General features: G+C 37.7%; 1 protein-coding gene across 2 annotated transcripts in view; it reads left to right on the top strand.

Moving 5' to 3' along the window:
* The window catches only part of Ankfn1 (ankyrin repeat and fibronectin type III domain containing 1), a 347331-nt gene that overhangs the window by 310030 nt on the left and 11019 nt on the right, over positions 1 to 26282 (top strand). For both annotated transcript variants that reach the window (XM_046420653.2, XM_058571493.1), the window contains 5 exons: positions 36 to 202; positions 2863 to 3013; positions 4578 to 4746; positions 14188 to 14354; positions 20015 to 20228. In XM_046420653.2, the coding sequence (XP_046276609.1) occupies positions 36 to 202; positions 2863 to 3013; positions 4578 to 4746; positions 14188 to 14354; positions 20015 to 20228 (868 nt within the window). The remainder of the gene's footprint in view (positions 1 to 35; positions 203 to 2862; positions 3014 to 4577; positions 4747 to 14187; positions 14355 to 20014; positions 20229 to 26282) is intronic.

The raw sequence follows: 26282 nt of genomic DNA, 5'->3' as shown, positions 1-26282 counted from the left end.
AGTGATTTCTTATTTTGTCTTATTTCCCTCTACAGGATATTCTCTCCTATCACAAAAGGAGTCATCAGCGTCTCTCTCCTGGATTATATCTAGGTTACCTAAAACTATGTAGCTCTGTGGATCAGATCAAAGTTCTTGTAACTCAAAAGTTACCCAACATCCTCTGCCATGTGAAGATCCGTGAAAACAATAACATTTCCAAGTAAGTGGTCAGAGTCAGAATTTTCCTTGTGATGAAACAATGGCTCAAGTGACCAATTTGATGTGCCCAAAGGAAAATGAAACATTACTTGCCAGCACAGTTTCTATGGTGAGATGTCCCACAGCACACTGGAGCAATGCCACAGCTGAGATTTAACACTAGGATAAGGAGGGCTTCCATTGTGGGTTGGTGGAATGAGTGAGCCTATTAAAAGGGGGTACTGTCTTTCCATGATTCCCTCTGCATTATTAATGGTACAAGCACTGATGCTCAACTGATTAATGAACATATGACCTTTTCTTCCCAAATTGCTATTTATAATACCTTTTCTTCACAATCTAAAAGTCATGTTTGTTTTGTTCATTGTTTTTAAAATTCTCTATGGGAATGGAATCTGATAAAGCTACTGAATCTTAAAGGATCCCCCAATCTCACCTCAAACCTTCATTCTCCTTACTCCTAACCCCCTGGCCTGAGAATCTTATATGTTCCCTATGCCTCTTTTGATTCTCTAGGGAAGAAAAGAAGTAACAAGGTCTGAGCCTCTGTTGGAGATTTGCTGTATGGTTTGGCATTTGGTGAATTACCCTGTTAGCTTTGGGAAAATCTTGGTAATCTGGCTCAACTTTACAACTAATCCTAATAGCAGGCCTCTGAAACTCTACTATAATGTACTGAATTGTGTTCAACATTTAAAAAATGAAAAAGAAGAAATATATAATGAGATATTATATATTTGCTTCAAAAAGTATAAACTAGATCCTCAAATTCTATTTACACCTATGGATTTGCTTACAACCAAAGTAGACTCTAATTTGGTCATTTAAAATATGGCCCTCAAAATTTAAAGACTTCCTTTATTAACTATTATATCTCTCAGGGTTCAATACATAACTATTATTTGATGATAGTGGAATAAATGATGATGATGATGATAATCTCTTAAAGAACTCACTGACCACCATATTCTCTCCTTTCACTGATCAACTACACCTGGACTTTAAGTCTGCCCTCTGGTGGTCATTTCAACAATCAACATTAGTTATCTTCTGAGTCTTCCCAATAGGTTACATGGCTCATATTTGTGTTGAGTTGGCAGTGGTTGTTTTCATCCATTTCTAGATCATGTCCTAATAGCTTATACTCTATTAGTGGTTACATGAACTAATTTCCTCTGCCAATTATCCAAAGTTCATTTTTACAAGATTCCAATAACCTTTGCTCTGCCAGGGCCATCTCCCTCATCCTCATAGTCTAAAACAATTAGTTAGTGGTAGGTGTTTCATGGTATCCATACTGGTAGACTATTTCCTAATTTGATTATGAGACCCTATTTTAGCAATGTGGTCCTTTAGACTTTTTACACTTCAGCTAGCCATAAACCTCTCGCTTAGTTCAATATCAGTGATGGGAAAGAAGAAATAGTTACCAAGCCAGTTTTTAAGATAATTCTTTGTAAAGTCAAAAGTATACAATAGGGCTTAATTTTTATTCTTTTTTCTCTTATTGGGACAAAGAATAAGTGTTCTAGTCTTTTCCAGTATGAGACCTGATATGAAACAAATCTTAAAAAAAAAAAAACTATTCTGAAGGGATAGCTTAAAAAAGAGAATGGTGTTTGTTTGTTTGCTTTTGATGAAAAAGCTCATGACACATTCAATTTGACTCAGATTGGAGACAAGGCTGGTATGACCCTTTGGGGAAGTCCCTGGTTTTCACAGGATGGGAACATGTGTCAGCGCCTCCTCTCATTCTTTCCCCAAAGAGGGCTCTCCTTTCCTCTCTAGCCTGTTCCTGAGAGCACACTGCTGCTCCCTGAAGAGTTCCAAGGAGAAACCTGGCCAACTGAATGTGTTTCAAGACTTGTGCTAAAATACCTGTGGAAACAGTGTTACCCAAGAGGCATTTACCTTGATCTTTTCAAGTTCTTTTTGAAGAGCAGCCTTTGAGGGACAAACCAGATGTGCTTTCCTCCCACCACCATTCTTTTCCCTTCAGTTCTAAATGACATTTGGTAAAGTTCATCAGGAAGGACTACAGAGCATGCAGAATGAAGACATAGATGACTGTTTTGAGAGGAGGATGGAAGCAGTGATGTGTGTCCCTTACTTCTTTGTATTGAAATTGTCTGGTGTTTCTGTTTGTGATTTTCTTCAAGCTTTGGAAGAAGAAAGAAATAAAAATAGGCCCCACCATTACAACAGGACAAGGTTGAAATGTGCCATGTGGTTTGCTGCCTGAGTTGGACAAGATTCCAGTGGTTACCCAACTATGGAATTAACCAGCAGATGCCCCTGTGGTAAAATGTAGGCTCTTAGAACTTATGGAGGACCCACAGGGAAAGAAAAATAGGACAGTCAAGAAATTATTACAAAATATTTGAAAGCTTCAATCTCAAAACCTAGACATTTGGAAAATGTACACAAATTAGACCTGCATTCTGAGGCATATGTGGCTTGATAGGTGAACAAAAGCTTAAATTAGAAAAAGCTTATTTTAAACTCCATTCAGGTGGCAAAAGGTTCGAATTTTATGAATTTTGTTAAGTTTTAACCACCAAAAATTGCTTGTCCAGGTTCTGGACATATATGCTAAAGAAGTTCTGAGTTGTATTCTGAACTTTTGTTATATTTCTAATTTTAACTTGACTCAACATACAGAGAGGAGTGGGAATGGATCCAAAAGCTTTCTGGCTCTGAATCTATGGAAAGTGTGGATCATACTTCTGACTGCCCCATGCAATTGTTCTTCTACGAGCTCCAGATGGCAGTGAAAGCTCTCCTTAAGCAGATCAATATACCTCTACACCAGGTACTAGACTTTACCATTTTTATCTTCTTTTTATGGTTCATGGAAACTACATTGTAGCATAAAACTTACTCAAGAGGGATATATATATGCATATATATATACACACATATATATTTACTTTCTTTTATTTAAATACCACTTTGCATGTACGTGCACACTTTGAATTTAATGCTTATAAGCACACACAAACTATACTTGTGCTCTTTTTCCCTATTATCAGTCTCTTCCAAGTTTTCCAGATCCCACTGTACTGCCATCTAATCTACCTTGAAAGTCACCATGGCTCAATATCAGAATAGCATAAAGCAATGAGAATATATACATATATGCATGTGTAAACAAACAAGGGTGCAGCTAAATATACAAATGATTTATCTAAGAACAGAAGGATAATAGTATAATCTACAGTAGTGGCCCAACTACATCATTCTATCTACCCATTGAGAAGTTACTGTCAAAATTATTGTCTTATATAAATTAAAACATGAAATCTAACCTCCACAAATAAGTCATTTCAAAAAAATTTAAGAGAATATTAAAAGTTTATTAGGCTCTGTCTATCAATTTGATAGGATGTAGCACTAGGTTGAATTTGTTTCTTTTAGATATATGTTCATCATTTCTGCCCCTTTCCCCAAATCAATCCATCTCTCTCTCTCTCTCTCTCTCTCTCTCTCTCTCTCTCACACACACACACACACACACACACACACACACACACACACACACTTAGCCTATTTAGGAAAACCCTTACAGGAGTATCTGGCTCTCTTTTAATAAAAGAGAACTATGAGGTGGCCTCTGACCCATGGAGGCAGGGAGAAATTAAAGATTGCAGGAGTGTGCTTCCACTGGGGTACTGCTCTGATTTTAAGTCAATACTGCATGGCCAGTCTAAACCAGCCCAAACTAATGAATACTAATTTGCTAAACTGCAAGAGATGCCAGAAGTACACTATGGAAACAACTAGATTATTCCAGAGGTGGCCATGTGCTCATGAGGAAGGGGGAAAAAACAGCTCTACTTGTGACAGTCGATACTATTAAATGGTTTCTTGGACTTAACAGGTTTGAAGCAGCTCAAATTTCATTGGTGACTCTTGGGCTACATATACATGTTGGGAGAAAGCTGCCCAACTGCCTAACAGTATATACAACATTTTTTTTTTTTGATACTTGTAAAATTTTCTCAGTCCTTGGCCAGAAACTACATTTTTCCCCTTTAACCAACTTAAATTGAAACTAGTGGATTTTTAATTCAATCCATTTTTGTTACTTCATGTAATTATATTCATCATTTTGAAAAGCCCACAGAATGCAATCATTTTCTGCTTTTATAAGAAGCATAAATGTTGTTTTCAGAGTTTACGTGGAACATTATTGCCTTAAATCTTGATTTTATATAGCATTATTAAATGGGCTGAACCCTAATATTTATGTTGTATAAAAATTCCAAGCTTGAAGTCGTGTAATTTTGTTAGATGTTTTATGCCAGTTTGGTGTTGTTTATGTAAGTGCCATGTTGTAACTCTCCTATTTTTCCTCCGCGCGTGTCCCTCTGCAGGCAAGGAACTTCCGCCTCTACACACAGGAGGTGTTGGAATTGGGTCACAATGTGTCCTTTCTTCTCCTGCTCCCTGCTTCAGACGACGTCTGTACAGCCCCAGGACAGAATAATCCTTACACCCCACACTCAGGGTTTCTTAACCTCCCTCTTCAGATGTTTGAACTTGGTATAGTAGCTTGTTTCACCTAGAAATATTAACCCAGCCTCCTTATAATAAAATCACAAAGTTATATCTGTTCCCCCTTGTCCCAGTGGAGGGTCAATAAATCACATGATGGCTTTGGCAACAACCCTTCCTAGAACTGTGTACAAGTCTGAGAAAAAGCAAAGCTCCAAGACTATGTGCCTGAGCAATAATTATTGAAACATAGCTAAGGCCCAATGGAGAGGAAGGAATTCTAAACAGAAAGTTCAGTTATCAGGCTGTGCTTATTGCCTTTCCTTTGCTTTCTTAAAATATAAATATAAGAACGATGTTTTTATGAAAAGTACTGCCCCTTCTCTCCCCTTCCCCACCTCCAACTGGGAAAAAATAATAATGAAATTAAAATGTAGAGTTTGTATCACTTGGGAGGGGGAAAAAGGTCCATAAATATAAGTCATAAATAGACTCTAATATTAAATAGACTAAATTTCTGACAGACCATTAATAAATGCACCGAGTCTCTCAGGATGCAATGTTGTGACTTTTTATAAGGGGTTCTGAGTAAGGTGGAAGATCTTGTCCTGACTTTCAAAAATGAACAGCTTGGGCTCCAGTTTCTCCATCTTTGCAGAGACCCCTGCTGCCTACTGAGAATGTGAATAGGAAGGCTTTGTCTCCCTTTCCGTGCTTCATCTTGTAACAGGCCAATAAGAGGCAATTAGTAAGGTCTCTGTCAATTCAAATGAATTATACAGTTTGTGGGAGGCTGACTGGGTGGATGGATGGAATGGAGGCAGACCCTCTTTGAATTGCTCCCTAGCCACCAGATCTAGAAGCAGACAAGGAAACTGCCTGATGTCTTATTTTGAGACCTGGGCATTTGCATCTGAATTTATCTTTTCAGGATATTGTTTAAACTGCTCAGTTCCTATTATTCCAGGCAATTCAGATGCTAAAAGGTGATGAACAGCAACTGTTATTCTCCAGAGGAGGTAAAGTTCTTAAGATAAGTTTGAATCAGACTTGCAGACTGGAACTTGAGAGTTTTGGGTCACCTGCTGTATGACACTGGCAATCCCTTAACCTTTCTGTGCCTTTTCTGGGTTACACAATTAATACTATTAACCATACCACTCCCTAAAGCCTGGATGTAAATGTGACCATTTAATGAGTTCCCCAGCCAAAGGACATTATTAATCCATGTTATAACAGTATTGTTATTATGAAATATAGTTTGAGGCAAAGTATCTCACATGACCCAATGGCAATAGAAATAAATATTGGGTGCCTACTATAAGGATTTAGAAATCAGTAAGACAAAGGTTCTGCTCTTTTGATAAAAATTCAGAAAGAGGACAAGTGGTCCACTTTGCCTAGATCAGAAAAAAAAAATATGAGGAAACAGAGGAATAAAAAGCTCTACAAATAAAGTAAGGCCAAATTGACTCTTGAAAACCAGCCTGAAGAATCTGTTTAAGGTGGACCAGAAGCAAGGTTCAAAAAATTCAGAGATTATTATAATAGTTCAGGGTTAGGGTAGGAATCAAAAAGAAAAAAAGGAAATAAAAAGGAAACAAATACAAATATGAGAAATATTAGGAGTAATTAATAAGAGTGGGCAATTGTTTAAATGAGGTAAGGAGAAGTCTGAGGAATGCCCTGGTGGTTTTCAGTCCCAATGACTACAAATATATCGATGCCTCTACTAGAAGTATGAAAGTCAGGGAGAAAAACAATTTGGGGAAAAAAGTGATTTTCAGCTTTGAATATGTTGAGTCTCAAGGTGCTAAGTACACATGTCCCATTGGCAATAGAAATTCTGGAAAGAAAAATTGTTACTAAAACAGAAATTTGGCCAGTGTCTACTAAAAACAGCTAAAGCCATAAAAGTAAATGATTTCTGTAAGATAAGTAATTGACCAAGAACTAAGGAAAATACTTCATTAGAGAGCTAACCAATATTTCATTCTGTGTAAAACAATCATTGTTTTTCCATAATTACAGGTCAAACTACTTGAAATTCATTTTCCCATGTTTTAATGGCCTTGACGGAATAATCAGTGATTTGGTATCAATCAAAATAGTACATGACTCCTAAGGCCCTGGAGCGCCCAGACATGTGAGGGTCTCTCTTCTTTTCTGTGAGGCTCACACATTCCTCTTGGGCAACCACACTGTGTTCTACTGATTTGTACTCTACAATCTGGAGAAATGTACTAGTATCCATTTTCTCTCTCCATTCTTTTGTTTATGCATTCATTGACAAATATTATTGAGTAGGAGACTGAGGCAGGAGGATTGCAAGTTTGAGGCCAACCTGGGCAACTTAGCAAAACCCTATCTCAAAATAAAATGGAAAGGTCTGAGGACATATCTCAATGGTAGTGCACTTGCCTAGCAAGGTCCTGGGTTCAACCCCCAGTACCGGGAAGACCTTAGAGTGAGAGTATGCTTGGCTAAGAGATAAATGCACCTAGCATGTAGGTAAAAACAACAAAGATAGGAGATAAGATCAGAGAATCAATGGGGACCAGGATCATGCAGGCCCCATAGGCCATGATGAGGAATTTACATGTTATTTTAAATATATTGGGAATCCAATGGAGAATCAGGAGCAGTAGGGTAACATAAGTTCTCCTGCAAAATCCAGTAGAACTTCCTCACCACCAACAACAACAACAACAAAAAAAAATGCTTAACTTTGCTTACCTTAGCTTAACCCAACAGTCTCCAAATTCATTCAACCAAGACTGGAATCTTTTTTGCCACAGTACCTATTAAAAGTATACTGAACTCATATTTGGGATATGATGCCTTAGAACAGTGCTTCTCAAATTTTATTTGCATAAGAACTACCTGGATAGCTTGTTAAAATACAGATTCCTGAAGCCCAACCCCAGTGATGCTGAATCAGTACATCTGTGAAGAAGATAGGAAATGTACATTTCCAATAAGCTCTCTGGTGATACTAAATCCACAAATCCATTGACCATACTTAAAACAGTACTGCCAAACACACAGAGATGAACACAGAACTAGAGATGTGGTTAGTATTATAATACAGTAGAATTCAACTGTGTCTGCCTCCTTGATCTGCCTTACCTCCATATTGCTAAAAGCAATATAAGATCGGAAACTATCCTTCATCTATGAAAAGACAGAGATCAAAGCCCAGGTCTCACAGTTCCCGGCTTTAAGATGTTTCTTCCTAGAGTAAGACTTTCTTACTCTCTTTATCATCCCTTGTTGCCATATTATGGGTGATCCAACTGATCATTTAGGACCATGTAAATTTCCAGAAAAGACCTCTTAGTTGGGCTTGGTTCCACTGGCATATGCAATTCTATTAAACTTTTTTTAGGAACCTGCAAAAAGTGTTGCCAATACTTGATGATTAATACACTCTTTAGTACAATATTTATTGCATTCCACTAGTAACAATTTTAAAATATTACTGGGTCTCAGTAAGAATCATGACAAACTCTAACCTATCCCCACGCAATAAGAACTTTCCAAGAGGCAAATTATCAAAGCTACTTCCTCCAGTAAGCATCAGCCCACTGAGAAATTAATAACATCTTATATAGGAACTTTTAAGGACGGGCTATAGTTCATCTAACCCCTCTAAGAAATATGCTAAGCATTTTTTATTTGCTTTTTGTTAGAAGGGACTTCTATTCTCCATAGACAGTTTTATAATAAAACTGATACACTAAGCATTTCTGAGAAAGGAAAGAATGTTTTCAGAAATCCAGTCAGAACTCAGAAAAACTTTAATAACAACATGAGAATTCTAATGAAATTTGAAAAGGTGTGAATTATGGGAATATGTAAATTATAATAGAACAAATAATTGCACTATATTTCAGTTTGACTTGTATAAGTCATCCCCAGCCCCATGAAAGGATTTGAGATTTGGCAAACTGACCATGTTTCTGCCAGTGGCCTAAGTGAATCATAAATAACATTCTAACCAGCTATGTACCTATTCCAGCATTAAACAGATCTAGCAAGGACAAAGTGACAAAGGAGCTTAGCCCTCTGTCTCCTGGAGTAAAGACCAATGGGGCAAACACACAGGATACTCCTTCAGAGGATTATCTGTGTTTTTGAGAGAGAGATGGACCTATAGGAGGAGCATCTTATAAGATCTGGACAAGCAGGGTTCAGCTGAGGCAAAGTGGTATAATTTCACCAAAGACCCACTCCCTTTTCCACAGCTTCAGGGATGACACTTCATCTTCTCTGGGGTAGGAACAGGCAAGGATCCCTCTACAGGAATAAAACATGTGCCGGGGGGGGGCCATAAGCATCACTGTTTACACTATTCCAAAGATAAAAGGAAAATGAAGTATCATGAACCATTAGAAAATCCATCCAGTGATGTAGCCTCTTGAGGATTTGCCTAGCCTGAATACAGGAGGTCACCCTGCCCTGACCCTGTGGGCAGTCACAATTAACAGTAGGCTTGTGATGAGGAAAGCTGATTTTTATATATTCCTTTGGCTCTATGATTCATACTAACTGGACTAGAAAGACAAAAACTGGAGAATTTTTAAAAAATAGCCCTGGTATACATTTCATAGTTCTGTGCTTGGCTATTGACTATATCCTTTATTCAACAAACATTTACTGAGATTCCACAGTATGCCAGATACTGTGCTGGGGCTGGACATACAGATACTAAACAGGCACAGTGTGCCCACCAGAAACTCAGAATCTAGTAGGGAATGCAGGCAACTATGCCAATAGTCTTAAAACAATGAAAGCACTGCTATGAGATGTGGGCTACTGAATTTCGAGGAAAGATACTTATTCATTCCTTACAGAGATAATACTTTAGCTGGATTTTGAAGAAAAATAAAAATTCCGAAAGTGAAAGAAAGGCAGAACAGAAAAGGAAAATTATTTTAGGCAGAGAGGCCAGCATGCACAAAGGATTGGAAGGCTGGAAAGTTCTGTCCAATTAGATACATTCTTAGTAGCTCAATGTGAAGGATGCTTATGGCATCTGAGGAAGCCAAAAGTTAAAAAAGGGCAAAATCACAAAAAGCTACTCCTATATCATCCTAAGGAGGTGAGACTTTATATCCTGCAGGCAAAGGGGATTGATTAAAAAAAAAAAACACTTGAGAAAGGGACAACATGGTCTCAATGGATTTTAGTAGTTCTGTGAAGGATAGATTGTAGGAAAGTAAGGGAAAAAAAGGTCTGAGACCAGAGATTGATAATTAGAAAGACTGTCTCACTGGTTCAAGTAGGCAATAAGAACCTGAACCAAGGCAGCCACAGTGGAGGTAAAGAGAATAAAGCAGGAGAGCAAGAGGAATCTAGGAATTAAAGCTGATGAGACTTTGTGATTGATTTGATGTGGTTGAAGAGCAAGATGGAGGAGCCAGAAAGTCTGAATAGGGTGCTGAGATGAATAATGTTGACATCTACCCAAACAGGAAAAATATGAAGGGAGGAACAGGTTTGGGGGAGGGGACAGATGATGAGTTCAGTTTGACAAATGATGAGTTTTGAGGTGCCTGTGGGATATCCAGGCAATGAGCCTAATAGAATCCAGGCCATGGGCTTGCAAGAAATGGCATAGTCTCAACCTTCATTCCTAATGCCCATTATTCATAATTTAGGAGACCGTTCCTATATTCCAACTGCCAACTCATTCACTACTAGGAATCTAGAGGGGAACCTTCTGCCCAGGTTCTTTCTGAAACTTTGGCAAAGAATCATGGCACTTAAATGGACTCTTGGATATTATATCATGATTCCTTTACCTCCAAACCCACCCAGACTGATAAGGAGCTCAGCAAGTTAGAGAACCTTAGGGAAAATATTCTAATCTCAGTCCTGTTCTAATATTTTAGTCAATAAATGCTTCATTCCCCTTCCCAGGGCCGGGGAGGGGTTGGGACAGTGGGTGGGAACAAACATGTATTTTGTAAATGGTATGCGTTATATGCTCTGTTGGGTACCTGATATACATTGTATTATTTAATCCCAGGTAGGCATTGTAATCCCTGTTTTAGGGATAATACTAAGACTCCTAGAGGTTATCTGTACACCACACAGGTAGTGAGTGGCAGAACTATGATTCAAACCCAGGCCTGTGCGATAGCTAAGCCTATAAACTTTCCACTGTACTCTACTGCTAGTGTTCGTGCCAACTGTATTTCAGGCTGTCACTATCTTTTACAGGAAAAAGAGAGAGAGAGAAAGAAAGAGATAGAGAGACACAACACCACATAAAATCAGTCTTAGTTTGTAAGTTACTAACAAATCATGTGGTCCAGATAATGACATTATTGTAGCCTTATACCATCTTGTCTTTAAAATGAATGTGATTCACATTTTTTAAAAATTAGAAGCTTCCAATCTATCCTTCCCTCCTCAGTGATGGCTACCAAATGTATCATTGCTAGACCACAAAAGACTATGTTAAAGTAACATTTGTTAAAGTGACATTAAAGGCTCTGGATGAAAACCACTAGAGCGGGAAATGGAAGCGCTACAGTTGCTCATAACTCACTTGTGGTGCGTGGCATGGATGGTGTGGGTGCTGTGAGGCCACCCACTGATCTATGGCTCCTACTGCAAAGACACAACAAGGGAAAGCTGTGAACACCCTGACTTTTAAGATTCAGTTGGGACTGATAGTGTCTCTTTTAAAGAAATTATTCAGTGTATCTCCATAGTCAACTTTACCAGTCATATTTTATAGAGGGAAAAAAGTCAATTTTTTTTTTTACAACTCGGTTTGGAAAAGCAGGCTGTGAGACACTTCCCTCTCTCCACTCTCCAGCCAAAAGAGGACATCTGTCAAGTGCTAACAGGATATAATCCCTCCTTGAAAGGCATAAAGACACATTCAGAGAACTACATGGGTCAAGAGTAAGCTACCAAGTAATGGTGACTCCTTCCTGCAGAGCTGCCAGTAAATATCAGAGACCCGAAGTACCTTTCAAAACATGAAAATCTAGCACACAGTGAGAGAAGTGAGAACAGAGGGAAAGAAGAGCCTTCAGGGACAGGGTCTGCCCTCTTCAGATCAGCTCATGCATTTATTTTATTCATTTGGTCAATAAATATTAGCTGAGAAGCTACAATGTTCCATGTTTTGAGGAAATAAAAAGTAATAGTAGACATGCTTCCTGCCCTCAAAAAAATCAGTCTAATACCAAAATAGTCAGCTATCCACACAGTTACAGTGTAGCAGGATATGCCATCATATATTTAGAAATAAGTGCTCTAGAAGCACAAAAGAGGGAGAAACTGGTTCTGCAGGGAAAGGAAGAGATGTCAGTGAAAACTTCACTGAGAAGACACATCAGAAGAAACATCAGGATCAGAAGGTAAACATGGGTAGCTGAGGATGAGGAAAAGCATGTTAAAAGCATGAGAGTATAAAAGGAGTGTAGTATGTTCACCAAAGTAGTAGTTTCGCCAAAGGTTAAGGTTGATGCAGGGCTAAGGGTTGAAGGTGGTCACAGAATGAAAAATATAAGTGAAGTTATATTCAAATCCTCCACCACAAGGAGCTTCCTTATGGGAAACTTCCTTATGTTTGGATTTTATACTGAAGTCAAGAGCGTTCTCTATAGAGGTCTTTTAAGTGAAGAAACTGCTTGAGAATTCTATCATTTGAGAAAAGTGAAATAATTTGTCATTTACCGAAAGGGTATATAAAATCAGCTTCTCTTTGTGTCAGGCAAGGAAGTGCTAAAGAGAATAGAAAATATGGGAAGAAAGGATCTGACACCAGAGAGAAAAAATCAACCCCAGGTTGTAGACTACCTGGATTGAGAAATATCTCCTTGAAATGGGCACAGCTGGAGTAAGAATGAACCACTGAAGCCCTCACCCTATTCTTCTCTTCCACTTCTATGAGGAAAGACTTAGCAGGCTAACTTTCCACCCATCTAAGAGGAAATCACACAAGGAAGCAGGCAGTGGTAAGATGAGAATTGTGAGGTACACAGAAATCTCTCAATATGCAGAGAAGCAGGGCTTCCTCCCATTGCATAGAGATGACCAACGCCATATTCTGAGGCACTGTGGTTTAGCTTCCCTAAATGGCCAGATGTAGGTCTTGAGAATCAATAGAAAATGGTGCAAGAGCATTAATTATATGTTCTTTCTAGAATTTCTCACCCAAGAAGCCATAATAAAAATGTTCTAACAGACAGTTGAGTTAGAATGACCCTCTTTCTGAAGCATGGAACACACTGGTTAAGTCTGAGGTACACAAAATAATGAGGTTCAACAGTGAGCCAGAAAGAGACTGGAACTACACCAATCTGAATCAGGATGATTTTCTTATGCAATTGGAATCTGAAGTTATAGTTTATGATCAGAGTTTATCAGAGAAGACCAGACAATCTAACCATCTCAGGCTGTCTGCACTGGGCTCAGTCCTACATTGCTGGCCCTCTTGAACAGAAATAAATGAAGGAGATGAAGGTTGGACTCTTTCCTGTGGCTTGCCTCTGTCCCATTATTTTGAGAGGAGAAGGTCAAGTCTACTGAAGACAAAAATGGTCTGTCCAGGCGTCAGTTCCCACTATCCTTCCAGAGGAACTAAGGAAGGGAAAGATAGGAGGACCAAAGCCCATAATGACTGGCCCTCAAAGAAGTTTTCCAGTCAGACAAAAGATATCCCAAGAAAAAACATGGATCTTCTGGGAATTCTAGACTTGGAAAGGAGCAAGATACATAACAGGAAATCAGACATGAAAATTCAAATTTCAAATTGCTACTTGGCTTTGCTTTTTCTTTAAAGTGAAAAGCAAACTTATTTTTCCAGTCATACACAAACACATACATACATACACACACACACATACACACACACACACACACATACACACACACCACAAAAAAATACATACATGGATTTATGTGGACTTTAGAAAGCCACCTAAGTGAATTTAAGAAACACATACATACACAAAGATACACAGAATTATGTGTGACTTAACAATGGGGATTGGGAATACATCCTGAAAATTATGTCCTTAGGCAATTTATCTTTGTGCAAACATCATATAGTGTACTTAAACTAAGATGGCTATGATATCACTGGTGATATAATCTTACTGGACCACCATTGTATATGCAGTCCATGGTTGACTGAAACATCATTATGTGGCACATGATGACTATACATGAAATAAAAAGTCCTAATGTTAGGGAAAAGTCCACATAAACTGCAGCATGAGCCAACCTCACTTCCCCACACCTTACCAGGGCTTGGTAAACCTCAAAGGGAATAAATACTGTCTGAATGAAGCCAGACAACTGGCCCCTTAAGAGCACATTTATAATTTATTTATGGCTTAATATTTTCCACTGATAGGATTAATAAATCATGTTTTCATCCAATGGTTTTCTCTAAGGTATGAATTTCTCTATTTTGATACCAGATCTTAACATGTTTTATTTTGCTTGTCCATTTTCCAGTTCATTTTTGCAGCTATAGAGAGAAATTTATTAGTCTGTATTGCCGCCTTTCTGCTGTTGTGGAGCTGGATTCTCTGAATACCCAACAGTCCCTGAGGGAAGCCATCTCAGACAGTGAGGTTGCAGCTGCCAAACAAAGACACCAGCAAGTTTTAGATTTCATTCAGGTAACAGTTTTTGGTTTTGGTTTTGGTTTTTTCAGGTAATGAGAAGGAAGAGGCAGGGTGGAAAGGGTAAGAAACAAGCAGGGGAAAAAAAAAACAGCAATCTGGACAGATTCAAAGCACACAGTGTGCAAACAGCCTGTAGATCTGGTTAAAATATGGAGCTCAGGAAGATGTGTTTTCAAAGATTTAAGAAAACGTTACAGATAAATCACACTATTCCTAAGAACTGTATCAGCCATACTGTAGAAAAAAATAACCCCCAGAAATAATGATCAGAATATTGTTCTTGCCTGATATCCCATTGTTAATTCCAACAGAAAGAAAAATTTTAATCTACTCAATATCTCAGGGAAAAAAATGACCCATCAGTTTATGTTAACCCACATTCTTTAAGAACTGATATTCCCTGTGTTTTAAACTTTTGTCTAGCAGAGTTAACACTTTACTATGTGGCTACTGATATGAGAAAATATGTTCCCTGTCTATGGTCTTGTCTGTAAAGACCTCAAGGTGACAGCTCAGGGGGCTTATGAAAGGAGTACTAACTAGTAGTCAAAAGAATTTGGATCTGGCTTGAAATTGCCTCTAAATTCCTCAGCCAAATCTTACAATCTTTCCATCAGTTACCAATTCACACAATGAGTATAATAGCAACAGCCCCATTATAAATATCACCATGATATATATTCAGTTCAATTTGATAAATACTTATTAAACACCCAGGTGTCAGGCACTATATGGGAGATACAAAGTTGAAACAGATATAGTCCCTGACCGTAAGGAGTTTAAAATCCAAGATGATGGACAGAATATGTGTAAATACTACTTGTAAAATGTGCTGTATTTGTTCTGATTGGCCTGCTCACCAAATGATTTGCATCTCTCTCCTGGATTTGAGAATAATTACAGTAAAACAGACAAGATAACTTCTTACAACGATCCAGAAAAGGGTAAATGAGAACTTAAGTTTTATGAACTTTGGGCAAATAATCTCTCAAAGTCCCAATTTCATCTGAAAAAAATAGGGATGATAATAATAATAGTACAACCTCACAGCTTTACTGAGAGAATTCAATAAGAGAATGCATGTAAAACCCCCAGCAAAGTGTCTGTCACCTCATAGGCATACAATAAATTATATATTTATTTACTCATTCATTAATTAAAAGGAAAATCCTTTGAAATATGACTACACAAGAACTAAGAGTTTGAAGTATTCAGGACACTTGCGAAGTACTAAGTAACAAATCTTTAGGATTATCCTACTTCCCTCATCCTGGAAAGGAGATATCTTAGGTGACCTCTAAGACTAAAGAAATAACTTTTCAAGAAGTTACTTGTTCTGGTCTGAGAATATAATATTTAAAAATTCAAAACATTTGGTTCAGTTATTTCCAGTAAAAATGGAACATGGTGGGAAAGGGATAGGAAAGGCAGAATGCAGCATGAGGAGAATACAGAAGACTGGTTCATCTTTCGAGCCTTACATAAGGGACAACATAGCACGTAAGAATAATAATGGAAAAGTCAAAGAACACATATTTTAGCCCTGAATCTCCCTCTGATTAACTCTGGAGTAGTGGACAATTTATTTGATCTCCCAAGGTCTCATTCCATCATATGTGAAATAAAAGGACTGAATTAGATCATATCTAAGGGCTTAGTTGGCCCTAATGTTTCACAATTTTTAAAGAAATACTTCTCCAACCATGCTCTGCCTTCTTCCACATAAGCCTCTCTAAGTCCAATGTGCTCATCCAATGAGGAAGCTGACTCTCAGTAGTCTGTTGCATCTTGAACTCCTCCCAGATTTCCTGGCTCTATTCCCACTTCCTTACCACTACTCTCGCTCTTCTCTTATCACTTACCTAGAGCTTCACTAACATTTTCTCTTTGCCTTTCATCATGCCATTAAAGTGGGATGGATAAAAACAGATCACGCCAGAAATTTTTCAAAGTTCTTGCCTGCTCTGGTGTCCCAGAGCAGGTAACTTGAGAGCCCCTCTACATACTCCCTTACAAGCCAGCCAGGTATACATAGACTTGGATAAAAGCCAATTCCCAAATGGTTCAAAAAATAACTTCTTAGGCTGGGTATAACCAGACCCATCTTCCTGCCCCAGAGTCTTCATCTTCAGTATACTACACCTTGTTCCACCCAACTTAAATAACTACATCATCTCTCCCCTTATCTATATTGGCTTCTCCTTCTCTCTCTCTCTCTCTCTCTCTCTCTCTCTCTCTCTCTCTCTCTCTCTCTCAATGAAAACCAGCTGCAACCACTCATCCATTAGTGTTCACAGCTCAGACTACTACACACTATAACCTGCAGAGGCGACCGCCAGTCGCAAGAGCATTTGTATGATTCCAGATCTAAGACAGTGTTGAAGTCACTACACAAACCAAACATTGTAAAGAGCAAGGGAGTCTATGTAAATATGATTTGGAAAAGAAGCCAAGGAGTACAGCCAGAAAAGGGGAGGGTTGGATGGGGGGATATAGAAAACCATAGATAAGGTATACTGGCCTTAAGTCAGCACATACAGCAGAAAAGTCAGTGAGTAAAAGAAAAAGAGAGAGAAGGAAAAGGGCGGGGGAGAGAGAGAAATGTCAAAGTGCAAAGACCTAGAGCTCAGCATGTTTTGAGCTGCCAAAGCCTAAAGGGCAATTAGACCATAATTTATATACTGTAATGCTTCAAATGCTTCTAAGCTGTAATAGAAACACAGCTCATTAAATATAGCCAATCTATCATCCCCTCAAGCACCTTGTAGCTATGCTGTGAGAAAACCAATCACCTTTATATTTTAATAAAAATATTATCTTGCCTGAGTACAGAAAAAAGAGTCTAATTTATAGGATGAAAACTGAAATTTGTAAAGAGCAGGGTGAGAAATGAATGCAGAACTTTTAATCAACAGTCCTAGGGAGTTCATGGTCTTTCTTTTTTAAAATGTGTCAGCAAGTCTTTAGAAGCTGAATTTGGACCTTAAAATCAGGGGGGATTATGTTGTCAGTTACTTTCAGATCAACAGTATAAGGTAAAATGGGTGAAAATTATACTTCTTTTGGAGCTACTTAGCTAAGTCCCATTAAACTCAATCCATGGGCCTCCCTGTACCTATGGGTTTTTTGTTTTCTTCAGCTAAGACTTATCCATCTCATCACTGAAAAAAAAGCTAAGTAGCAAACATTTCTTCTATACAAAATTTTTTTAATTTCTATACTAACTCTATCCTTAGCAATAGGCTCAGATAATCTAATCTTAAAAAAAATAAACAGGTATGATAAGTACATTTATTCCCTAAGGTCTCTGTAACAAATTACTATAAACTGAGTTCCTGAAGACAATAGAAATTTATTTTCTACATTTCTGGAGACCAGAAATTTGAAATTAACATGTTGGTAAAGACGCACTTCCTAAAAGAGGCTCTTGGAATGGAAGGCAGCAGGGTGTTCATTTGCTACCTCTCCCAGCTTCCAGTGACTATTGGCATTCCTTAACTTGCAGCCACATCACTCTGACCTGTGCTTCTGTGGTCACATGGCCCCCTTTTCCTATGTCTGCCAAATCTTCCTCTGTCTTACTCTTACAAGAATATCCTTATGTTAACATTTGTCATTGGAATTAGGGCACATCCAGATAATCCAAGCTAAATTCCTCCTCTCAAAATCCTTAAACACATCTTTTTGCCATATAAGGTGATATTTACTTTTTTACCATATAAAGTAATATTCACAGGTTTGAGTATGAGAATTGGACATCTTTTAGAGGTCTACCTTCAGCCCACTACAATAACCATGATTGTCATTTTGACAAAAGTGCATTCTTCTACATTATCTTACTTTATCCTTATAATAACCCTTTGAGGGTAAAGATTTAAAGAATTATGCAACCATTCCATTCATTCATTCATCCATTCATTCTTTCACTAAGCAGTCATTTTTTTAATAACTACTCTACACAGCTAAAGAGAAGATAGAAAAGTATAGTTCCAGTCCTTGACAAGCACTCTAAAAGCAGTTCACAATAATGTGCCTTAAAATAACTTTGATAAATTTTTTTTAAAGTAACTTTGAGACAAAGAGTATGCTACATGAGGTAGGGCCAATAAAAGCCAGCTGAGACAGCTATAATCTCATCAGGAAAAGTCTCATCTGGGATTCCCACTTTGCTTTATCTCTTGAATTTCATATTTCTCCCTTCAAAATGGCTTGGTGCCTCCTTGTGAGCCTTCCTGCCCAACTCACCAAGCTAACAAACCCTGGAGCTCAGTATCATGCTCTGCCAGGTCCTATTACCCCAGAACAGAACTAGATAGCAAGGGAAATGACTATCGACCACACACACAATGCCATTCACTGGTTCATTCTAGTCTGCCTGTTATTCTGATCATGGCCCACTGCATGTTACCATTTCAGATTCAACTCTGTGTTGGGAACACCAGGTTTGTGAATATTCTTTAAAAGGCAGGCTTAAATACAGATAAGTACAGTTAAAGACACAAGAAGAAATTTTGAAAATAAAATATAACACTGGGCAATACCTTATCTTTAAAACCACTATAATCAAAAGGGCCTTGATCTTGAATTGTTCATGCAATGAACACCTTCTACCTGGAAGTAGAATTACATCAACTTTCTAAATATTCTTCAAAAATAAATCATAAAGTTGAAGTGACTTTAAACATCATTTAGTCCATTTTTGTGGTTGAGTAAATGGGCTTGAAGAAGTTAATGCCTTGCTCTAGGTACCTAGTGAAATCAGATGCAAAGCTAACCAGGGCCCTATGAAGCACTGTGTAACTAACTGCCTCTCCTTGGAGATAGAATAACCAGAAAGCTTACAGTCACCCTCTACCAAGACCTGGTAAAATATCTATCACCTATAGAAACAGGCACAGAAATTTGAGTGACTTTTACACAAACAGATTTTAGAGAAACTACTGTTATACTTTATAATGAAAATGTCATTAAAGTCACTTTGGTAATCCAGAAATCAAAACATAACAATTTAAAATGTGCTACCCTAAAAAAAATCCAAGAATGCTTAGATTACTTAAGAATAAGCTACGTAAGATGTTTTATACTTTGGAAGCAAGAAAACAATAAGTTTAATATATAAAGTTGCTTCATTTCTCTTAACATAGGCCCAAGTATTCTGATATTCACATCTGACTGTATTGCATCCCCCACAATATCCCAATGAGGAATATTTCATTAAATACTAAGAATTAATAGCACTTTATAAGTGTGTATGATGTCCTCTGCAATATCACAAAGCACTTTCAAATTCATCATTTTAGTCATTTATCACAGCCCTATGAAGTATAAAAGGGAAGATATTTTATCCATATTTTTTAAATAAGGCAACTTAGGCTCAAAATGGTCAAATACTTGCTAAAGGTTATTACAGAGCTAAATATCATCTGGGTCTTCTGTTTCCACTACAAGATATAGCTTTTCAGGTAAAATATGCAAAAAACAAGAGACTACAAAGAAGAGGTATTTTCTGGCTTAGCAAACACATTTTGAAATATTTTACTCTTATTCAAAAACCAATACTGTGGAAAACAGATCATTTTTTGGTTCTTAGAAAAACTTATTCCTTTTAAAAAGCTATTTGATAACTTAATGTCTCTTACCATTTTATTCCAAAGCAAATAGATGAAAGTTGGCGTGAAATGAGATGGATCATGGATGCTCTACAGTATGCAAGATACAAACAACCAGTTTCTGGCTTTCCCATCACTAAGCTGATATACCCCTCAGATGAGCAGGATCTAAAGAAGATCAATTCTACATCATCACATATCGACTGTCTTCCATCACTATCCCCATCCCCAGAGATGCACAGAAGAAAGGCAGTGAGTGGTAAGCAATAAAGTTCTAAAGTTCCTCGGTTCAGTCACCAGATTCTTGGTCCTCTCTCCACCAATGATTTTCTTTGTGCTGAGGCACTGGTTCAAGCAAATTGCAAGAAACACTGCTCAGTGGTAATAGTTTGAACACATAAAAGAAACCAAACCAGAATAGTGGAAAGGCCAGAAACTAGGTCAATAACCTGAAATCAACTCCATTTAGGAAAAGTGAAGAGTCAGTTAGGTTCTTGACCACACTTCCTGGAAAGAACACAGAGCAAGGGTAAAGATTCAGAAGTACCAAATGAGAATGGCTATGGTGCCAGGTGATGGCCATGTCAGCCAAGAGAATCTAATCAAATCAGGGTAGGGAAGAACAGACAGCCTATCATAAAGAAGAACTGACAAAACTGAGGCAGGAAGCCAAAGTAAGAGATGAAGACAAACTTCCCATCCATCTGGCACCAATATTCTGAAGTGAAGATGGGAAAGGGAGAAATCTTAGATAAACTAGTATCTCATAACCAAAGCCAAATAAGTAGCATGCCTCTCATGAATATGATGAACTTACAGAAAAGCTGAAGGATATGTCAAGCAAGGCACCTCCTCCCTTGGGAAGTCTGAGGTTAGATAGCAAAATACTATCAGCAAAAACATCAGTAGGTTAACAAATGTATACCAAAATCCTTTATGCTCATAAGCAGAGAAAAAGCATACTAAGCATAGGTTATGTAGTACCGTATAATTCTCTTTCCTAGAACATGTTGGGATTAGTGTTATTTGTCTAGTCTATTAAAATAATGGCCACTCAAAGCAGCTTTCTCAATTTTACAGCTTAAAAGATCTCCGATTTTATAATCTTCATAGTTATTTTTTAACAAACAGTTCCAATTTGTAGACTTGCCCCATAGGGGGCAGCATGGTGTAGCAGAAAGAGCTTGGGCCTAGAAATCAGAGATCTGGATTCAAATCTCAGCTTTGTTTTGCTATATGTGCTTGAACAGATTACCACATGTGAGCCTCATTTCCATTATGTAAAAGGTGAATAATAATATATACACCTTGAAGGGTTATTTGTGAATAAGATAATCTATATCAGCAATGCGTGGGATATAATACACAATTATTACAGACATATTTAATGTTGTTATTCTTATTATAGAAAAATTTAGTAAGGACATTAGCTAAGTCTATAAGTTAAGTCTGTATGTGCTCTTATGATTTAAAAGTCTCAATGTCTAAAAATCAAAACTTGGCAAAACTTGGCAAATTGAGGAATATTGGGAGACAGCTAATTTATATTACCAAAGGAGTCCGTGACTTATCAACTAATTCAACAAAAGAAATAGAGTATATTTTTATGAGCCTCTACTGGTTTGGGGATACAAACCAAATATCTTCTCTGCCAGAAACTAGTCTAATAGGAGATAGAAATATATTAACCAAAAATTGCATGGGTTATAGAGTCTATTAGAGGCATTAGCCTTTAAACTCATGAGATGTGAGTTTCTTGGAAGAAGTGACAGAATCCAGTACTAAGAATAAGCCAAAGATGAGCAGAAAAAGAATAAAATGGAGAACACTATAGGCAGAGCAAACAGATTATAACTGTGTACACTGTCTCACTGACATTCAGGACTTAAAGACATTGTTCATTCTTTTTGTTTTTCATTTAAAAATATTTTTTGAATACCCAGTATGTGCCAGGCACTCTTCAAAGAAATGGGATATAATGAAAAAGTAAAGTCTTTATTCCTATAAAATTTATATCTAGAAAGAATGAGAAACAATGAAAACATAAACAAAAAAGATAATATCAGATAGTGAAAATTCCAGTGTCTAATACAAAATAGCAATTGAATTGTGAGTAGGCAGGAAGATGTTGACTTCACTAGGATGATCAACAGAGATCTATCTGAGAAGGTGTGATATTTGAACCAACCACAGGATAAGGCAGTAATGCGAAAATCTGAAGATGGAGTATTATAAGCAACAAAAGAACAAAAGACCTTAGGTGGGTGAGGAATGGAAAGAAGGTCCAAGTGCTTGCAGTATAATGCACAAAGGTGCAAGTGGTACAAGATGGGGGGGCAGGGGGCTGGAATAGGCAGGATTCTGTAGGCAGTACTAAGAAGTTTGGATGTTTCCTACTTGTGACAGAAAGCCACTGGAAATTTTTAAGCAAGAATTGATTGGATCTTCAATTATAGTTCCACTTTCAAATCTTACTATTGTATGAAGAGACCATAGAGGAGAACTACTGAGAGGAGGGAGACCAATTAGGAAGCTATTAACGAAGGATATAAAAAGTTTTCTGGCTTAGGTATTTGGGGATATCATGATATTATTTAACAAAAAAAAGAAAAGAAAAAGAAAGAGAGAGAGAGAGAGAGAGAAAGAAAAGAAAGAAGGAGAAACAAGCTTGGTGGTTGGGCATGCTGAACTTGTATTAGCTTTGGAATATTCCAGAGGAAAAAAAGATGAGTACGGTCTGGAGCTAAGGAAAGAAAACTAAGCTGCTTATACAGATTTAAGAAATTGTTGACATGTGGATTATGTTTGAAGCTATGAAAATGCTTGCAATAGGTAAAATAAGAAGAGAGGATGATGGAAGTATTCCCTATGGAATGAAGCAGCAAGACTTCTTAGTCTAAAAGGGAACAAACAGAGAAAGAAGATACAAAAACAAGAGAGTATTGTCACAGAAATTAAAGCATGTCAAAGGATGGTGAGAGGTTAAACAAAACAACTGTAAATCTTCTGTTGTTTTGCTTTTTTCAACAAGAAGTCATTGGTAATCTTAATGAGAGCAGTTTGTGAGGGGAAAGAAAAGCTGAGCAGAAGTAGATCAGAGAGTAAATGGGAGGTGAAGAAGTGGATCAGTAAGACACATTCTATTATAATCTTGGCTGTGAAAAGGAAAAGGGAGGGAAGGCAGTAGCAAGAAGAGTAAAGGATTGAAAGGCATTTTTTAAGGCAGGAAAGAATGCCCTATCATCTTCCACAGTTCATAAAATTCTAGAAACAACCCTTTAATTCTATTTCCACCTTCACAGCTCATCAGCCCGCTCTGTTCACAGAACTTTCCCAGTGTTTAATCTTCTCTTGGCCACACAGTCCCAAGTGGGTTCCTCCTTGGCTGTATGAGGGTGGCCTCCTCCATGCCATAGAAATGCCAAACCCTCACATTGGCCTGAGGATGGATTACACACACTCCCTGCTGGGAGGATCTGGCCAATTACATTTGGATTTTATTATTAACTTAAAATGTGAGTGATCATCATTCTGTTTCCTAAAATACAACTTTCTCTTGGGTCCATTTATTTCTCTGAAGCCAAGATTCCATGGGCTATGAAACACAAAGACGTGGAGGGCAGCAAATGACAAATGGAACCCAGTGACAGGGAAGCACTGTTGAAAGCAAGGAGAATCTTATCCCCTTGAAAAGCAGAAGCCTTTCAGAACAATGGCATCTACCACACCATACTCTGTTCTCTCCACAAGTGTGACCATTTCAAATTGTTTGGAGACCATTTACAAAAGAGGAAAATATCCACTTTAGAGGAATATCCCCAATGGGTTACTCAACGAGGCTAGGTTTGCAGCATAATTCCATTCTGTGAAGACAGGGTTCACCTAACTTCTAAGGAACCTGTGTGACCTACAGAGCCTATGGTGCCAGCCCAAGATTCTAAGGTTGTTAAAATCATGTACCTTTGATTTGTTTATGAAAAATTTGTTGGGGATGGGAAGGCAGGGAGTGGAACTCTTTTAACTTACTTCCCATTTCTGTGTGGTTTTTAAAACACAAAGTAGAACTCTTCTGAGTCAATTAAAATTAAGCATCTCCCAAGGACCCAAGGGGGAAAGTTGGCTCCTAGAAAAGGCAGCTCAAGGCAGGGGGTGGAATGATTTGGTCCATCACATGGGTATTTTCTCTCCCACTCCTTTTCTGTGGGTATAGTGGTCACAGGCAGCAGCAATCTTTTTTTCCGATACTGATGTTTCTCCTGGTGACACATGGGTGAGGCAATAAAGGGGAGGGGGTGTTATTTTCTTCACATGTATTTGAATATTATCCTGATCTTCCAAATGTAAATGTTCCTGGTAACCTTTTCCCTCATGATGTTAAGAACACTGTGATATAAACCAAAGAGTTCAAAAATTCAATTTAAAGATATTATTTCTCTTGGGAAGTTAGAAGGTGAACAAATCTCTGAGGTTCTACCTAAGGCCTGATGAGAAATACAAAAAAATTATTTATTTTTATTTAGTTAGTTTTTGTGACTGTTGTTGTGGGGATTGTGCTTGTTTTTTGCAATGCTGGGATGGAACCCAGGGCAAGTGCCCTACTACCCAGCTACATCCGAGCCTAAATTTCTTTATTTAAATTATTTAAATTCTACTCATAGAGGAAATAGATTTAATGAAGCACTACACACATACACATATATATGTTTATACATATATATTTTTTGTTATATATATATATATATATGTACATATATTTGGATAGTGACACATTAAAAATGTGAAGATAGATTTTAGGCCAGATATGACTTATTATTTCTTTCTATCCTGCCATACCCCCTGCCTTGAAAAAAAAAAAGCAACAGCTTTAAATCAATTATTCCTTCCTGAAATGTCATCTCCCCATAACGCCCTCAAAATCCACATCAACTCTACTCTGCTGTTGTTGGCCTGATCCACAGAGACCAGGAATTGCAACACCATTACAATAGCATGAAAGCCAAGCTTCCTAAGCCAGCACTAATACTATGGGCAGAACTTTCAAGAGGCTCCCAGGTCAACCAGAGGGGAAACTCAAGATTCTACTAGTGCTGGCCTGCCCAGTGAGCCCTCTAAGGGAAGTTGAGGAGCACAACCAGGTTTATTAAAATAACAACCAGGCAAGATGCCTACAATGTTTAATGGAGCATATGGCCTGGATCTGGAGATGGAAGCTGCACTTTGCATTCTATTCCAGGAAGGGAGGGAGTAGTAGTGGCCTAAGTCCTTGGAAACTCTCCTCAGTGCCCTGGCTGGCATCCTGGAGATTTTCCCAGCTTGTTCTGGGAGGGCTATCCCACTCTAAGCAATAGATTCCACTAAGTCTTCTAATAATTATACAACTACCATGCAAGTCAAATATTTAGATTCCTATTAGAGCAGTATTTCCTACCTATGGGTCTGTGAACAAGATGATATTTACCACTCCATACCCAAGCCCTTTTTCACCCCCATCCTGAATTATTACATTTATAACTGGGCCTTGTTTCACCTATTATCTCTAATGCTCCTAGAAACTATAGTAAATAAGTTGTATCATTTACTAATTCATTCTGGAATAGCTTATCAACAGAAGATGCCATACAAGAAATTATTGTACTCCTTTATTATTAACAGTATTCTCACAGCAAAATCTTGAAATATATCTGTTTACTGATCTATATTTTAATGATCTTCATTTGTTTTCTAAATATTTTCTATTACAGGTGAAGGGATCTTGATAATGGTATGCCTTTGGTTTGTAAGGCATTTAAATGTATATTAGCAAACTAATATAATCCTCATAGCACCTATGGAAGATAAGCAATATTAACTATCTGCATGTTATAGACAAAAAAAGGTTCAGAAAAGTTGTAATTTACCCAAAATCATAGACACAGATAGGAGCCTGATAGAACTTCAGCCTAGGTTTGTCTAATTTTAAGACAATTGTTCTTTCTGCTCTACCTGGGCTAACTCTTGAGTCAAATATCACCAAAGATAAAGCAAAATTATCTGGGTAACTGTTTTAAGGAGTATATATTGCAGATTAAGTAAATTAAAGCTTTTCAAAATGCTTTCAGCGTTGTTTTCAAGGGACAATCAAATCTTACTACTCTTTTATGTTCCCATATTTCAGTGTCTGTTTAAGTTCCACTTCAATTCAAGGTGCTTTACAGCATAAGAGGCTAATAATAGAAGGATGATGAAGATGGAGCCTAATGGGGAGGTTCTCATGGTCTGCTCATATGCCCATGTTCAGATTAGATAATCTGGGAAATAACAGGAGATTCCACAA

Source organism: Marmota monax, unplaced genomic scaffold (genome assembly GCF_021218885.2).
Source record: "Marmota monax isolate L192 unplaced genomic scaffold, Marmota_monax_Labrador192_F-V1.1 WCK01_AAM20220418_F8-fsc00064, whole genome shotgun sequence".
NCBI lineage: Eukaryota > Metazoa > Chordata > Mammalia > Rodentia > Sciuridae > Marmota > Marmota monax.
The sequence above is the reverse complement of the archived record's forward strand: the minus strand, read 5'-3'. Positions and strand labels throughout refer to the sequence as shown.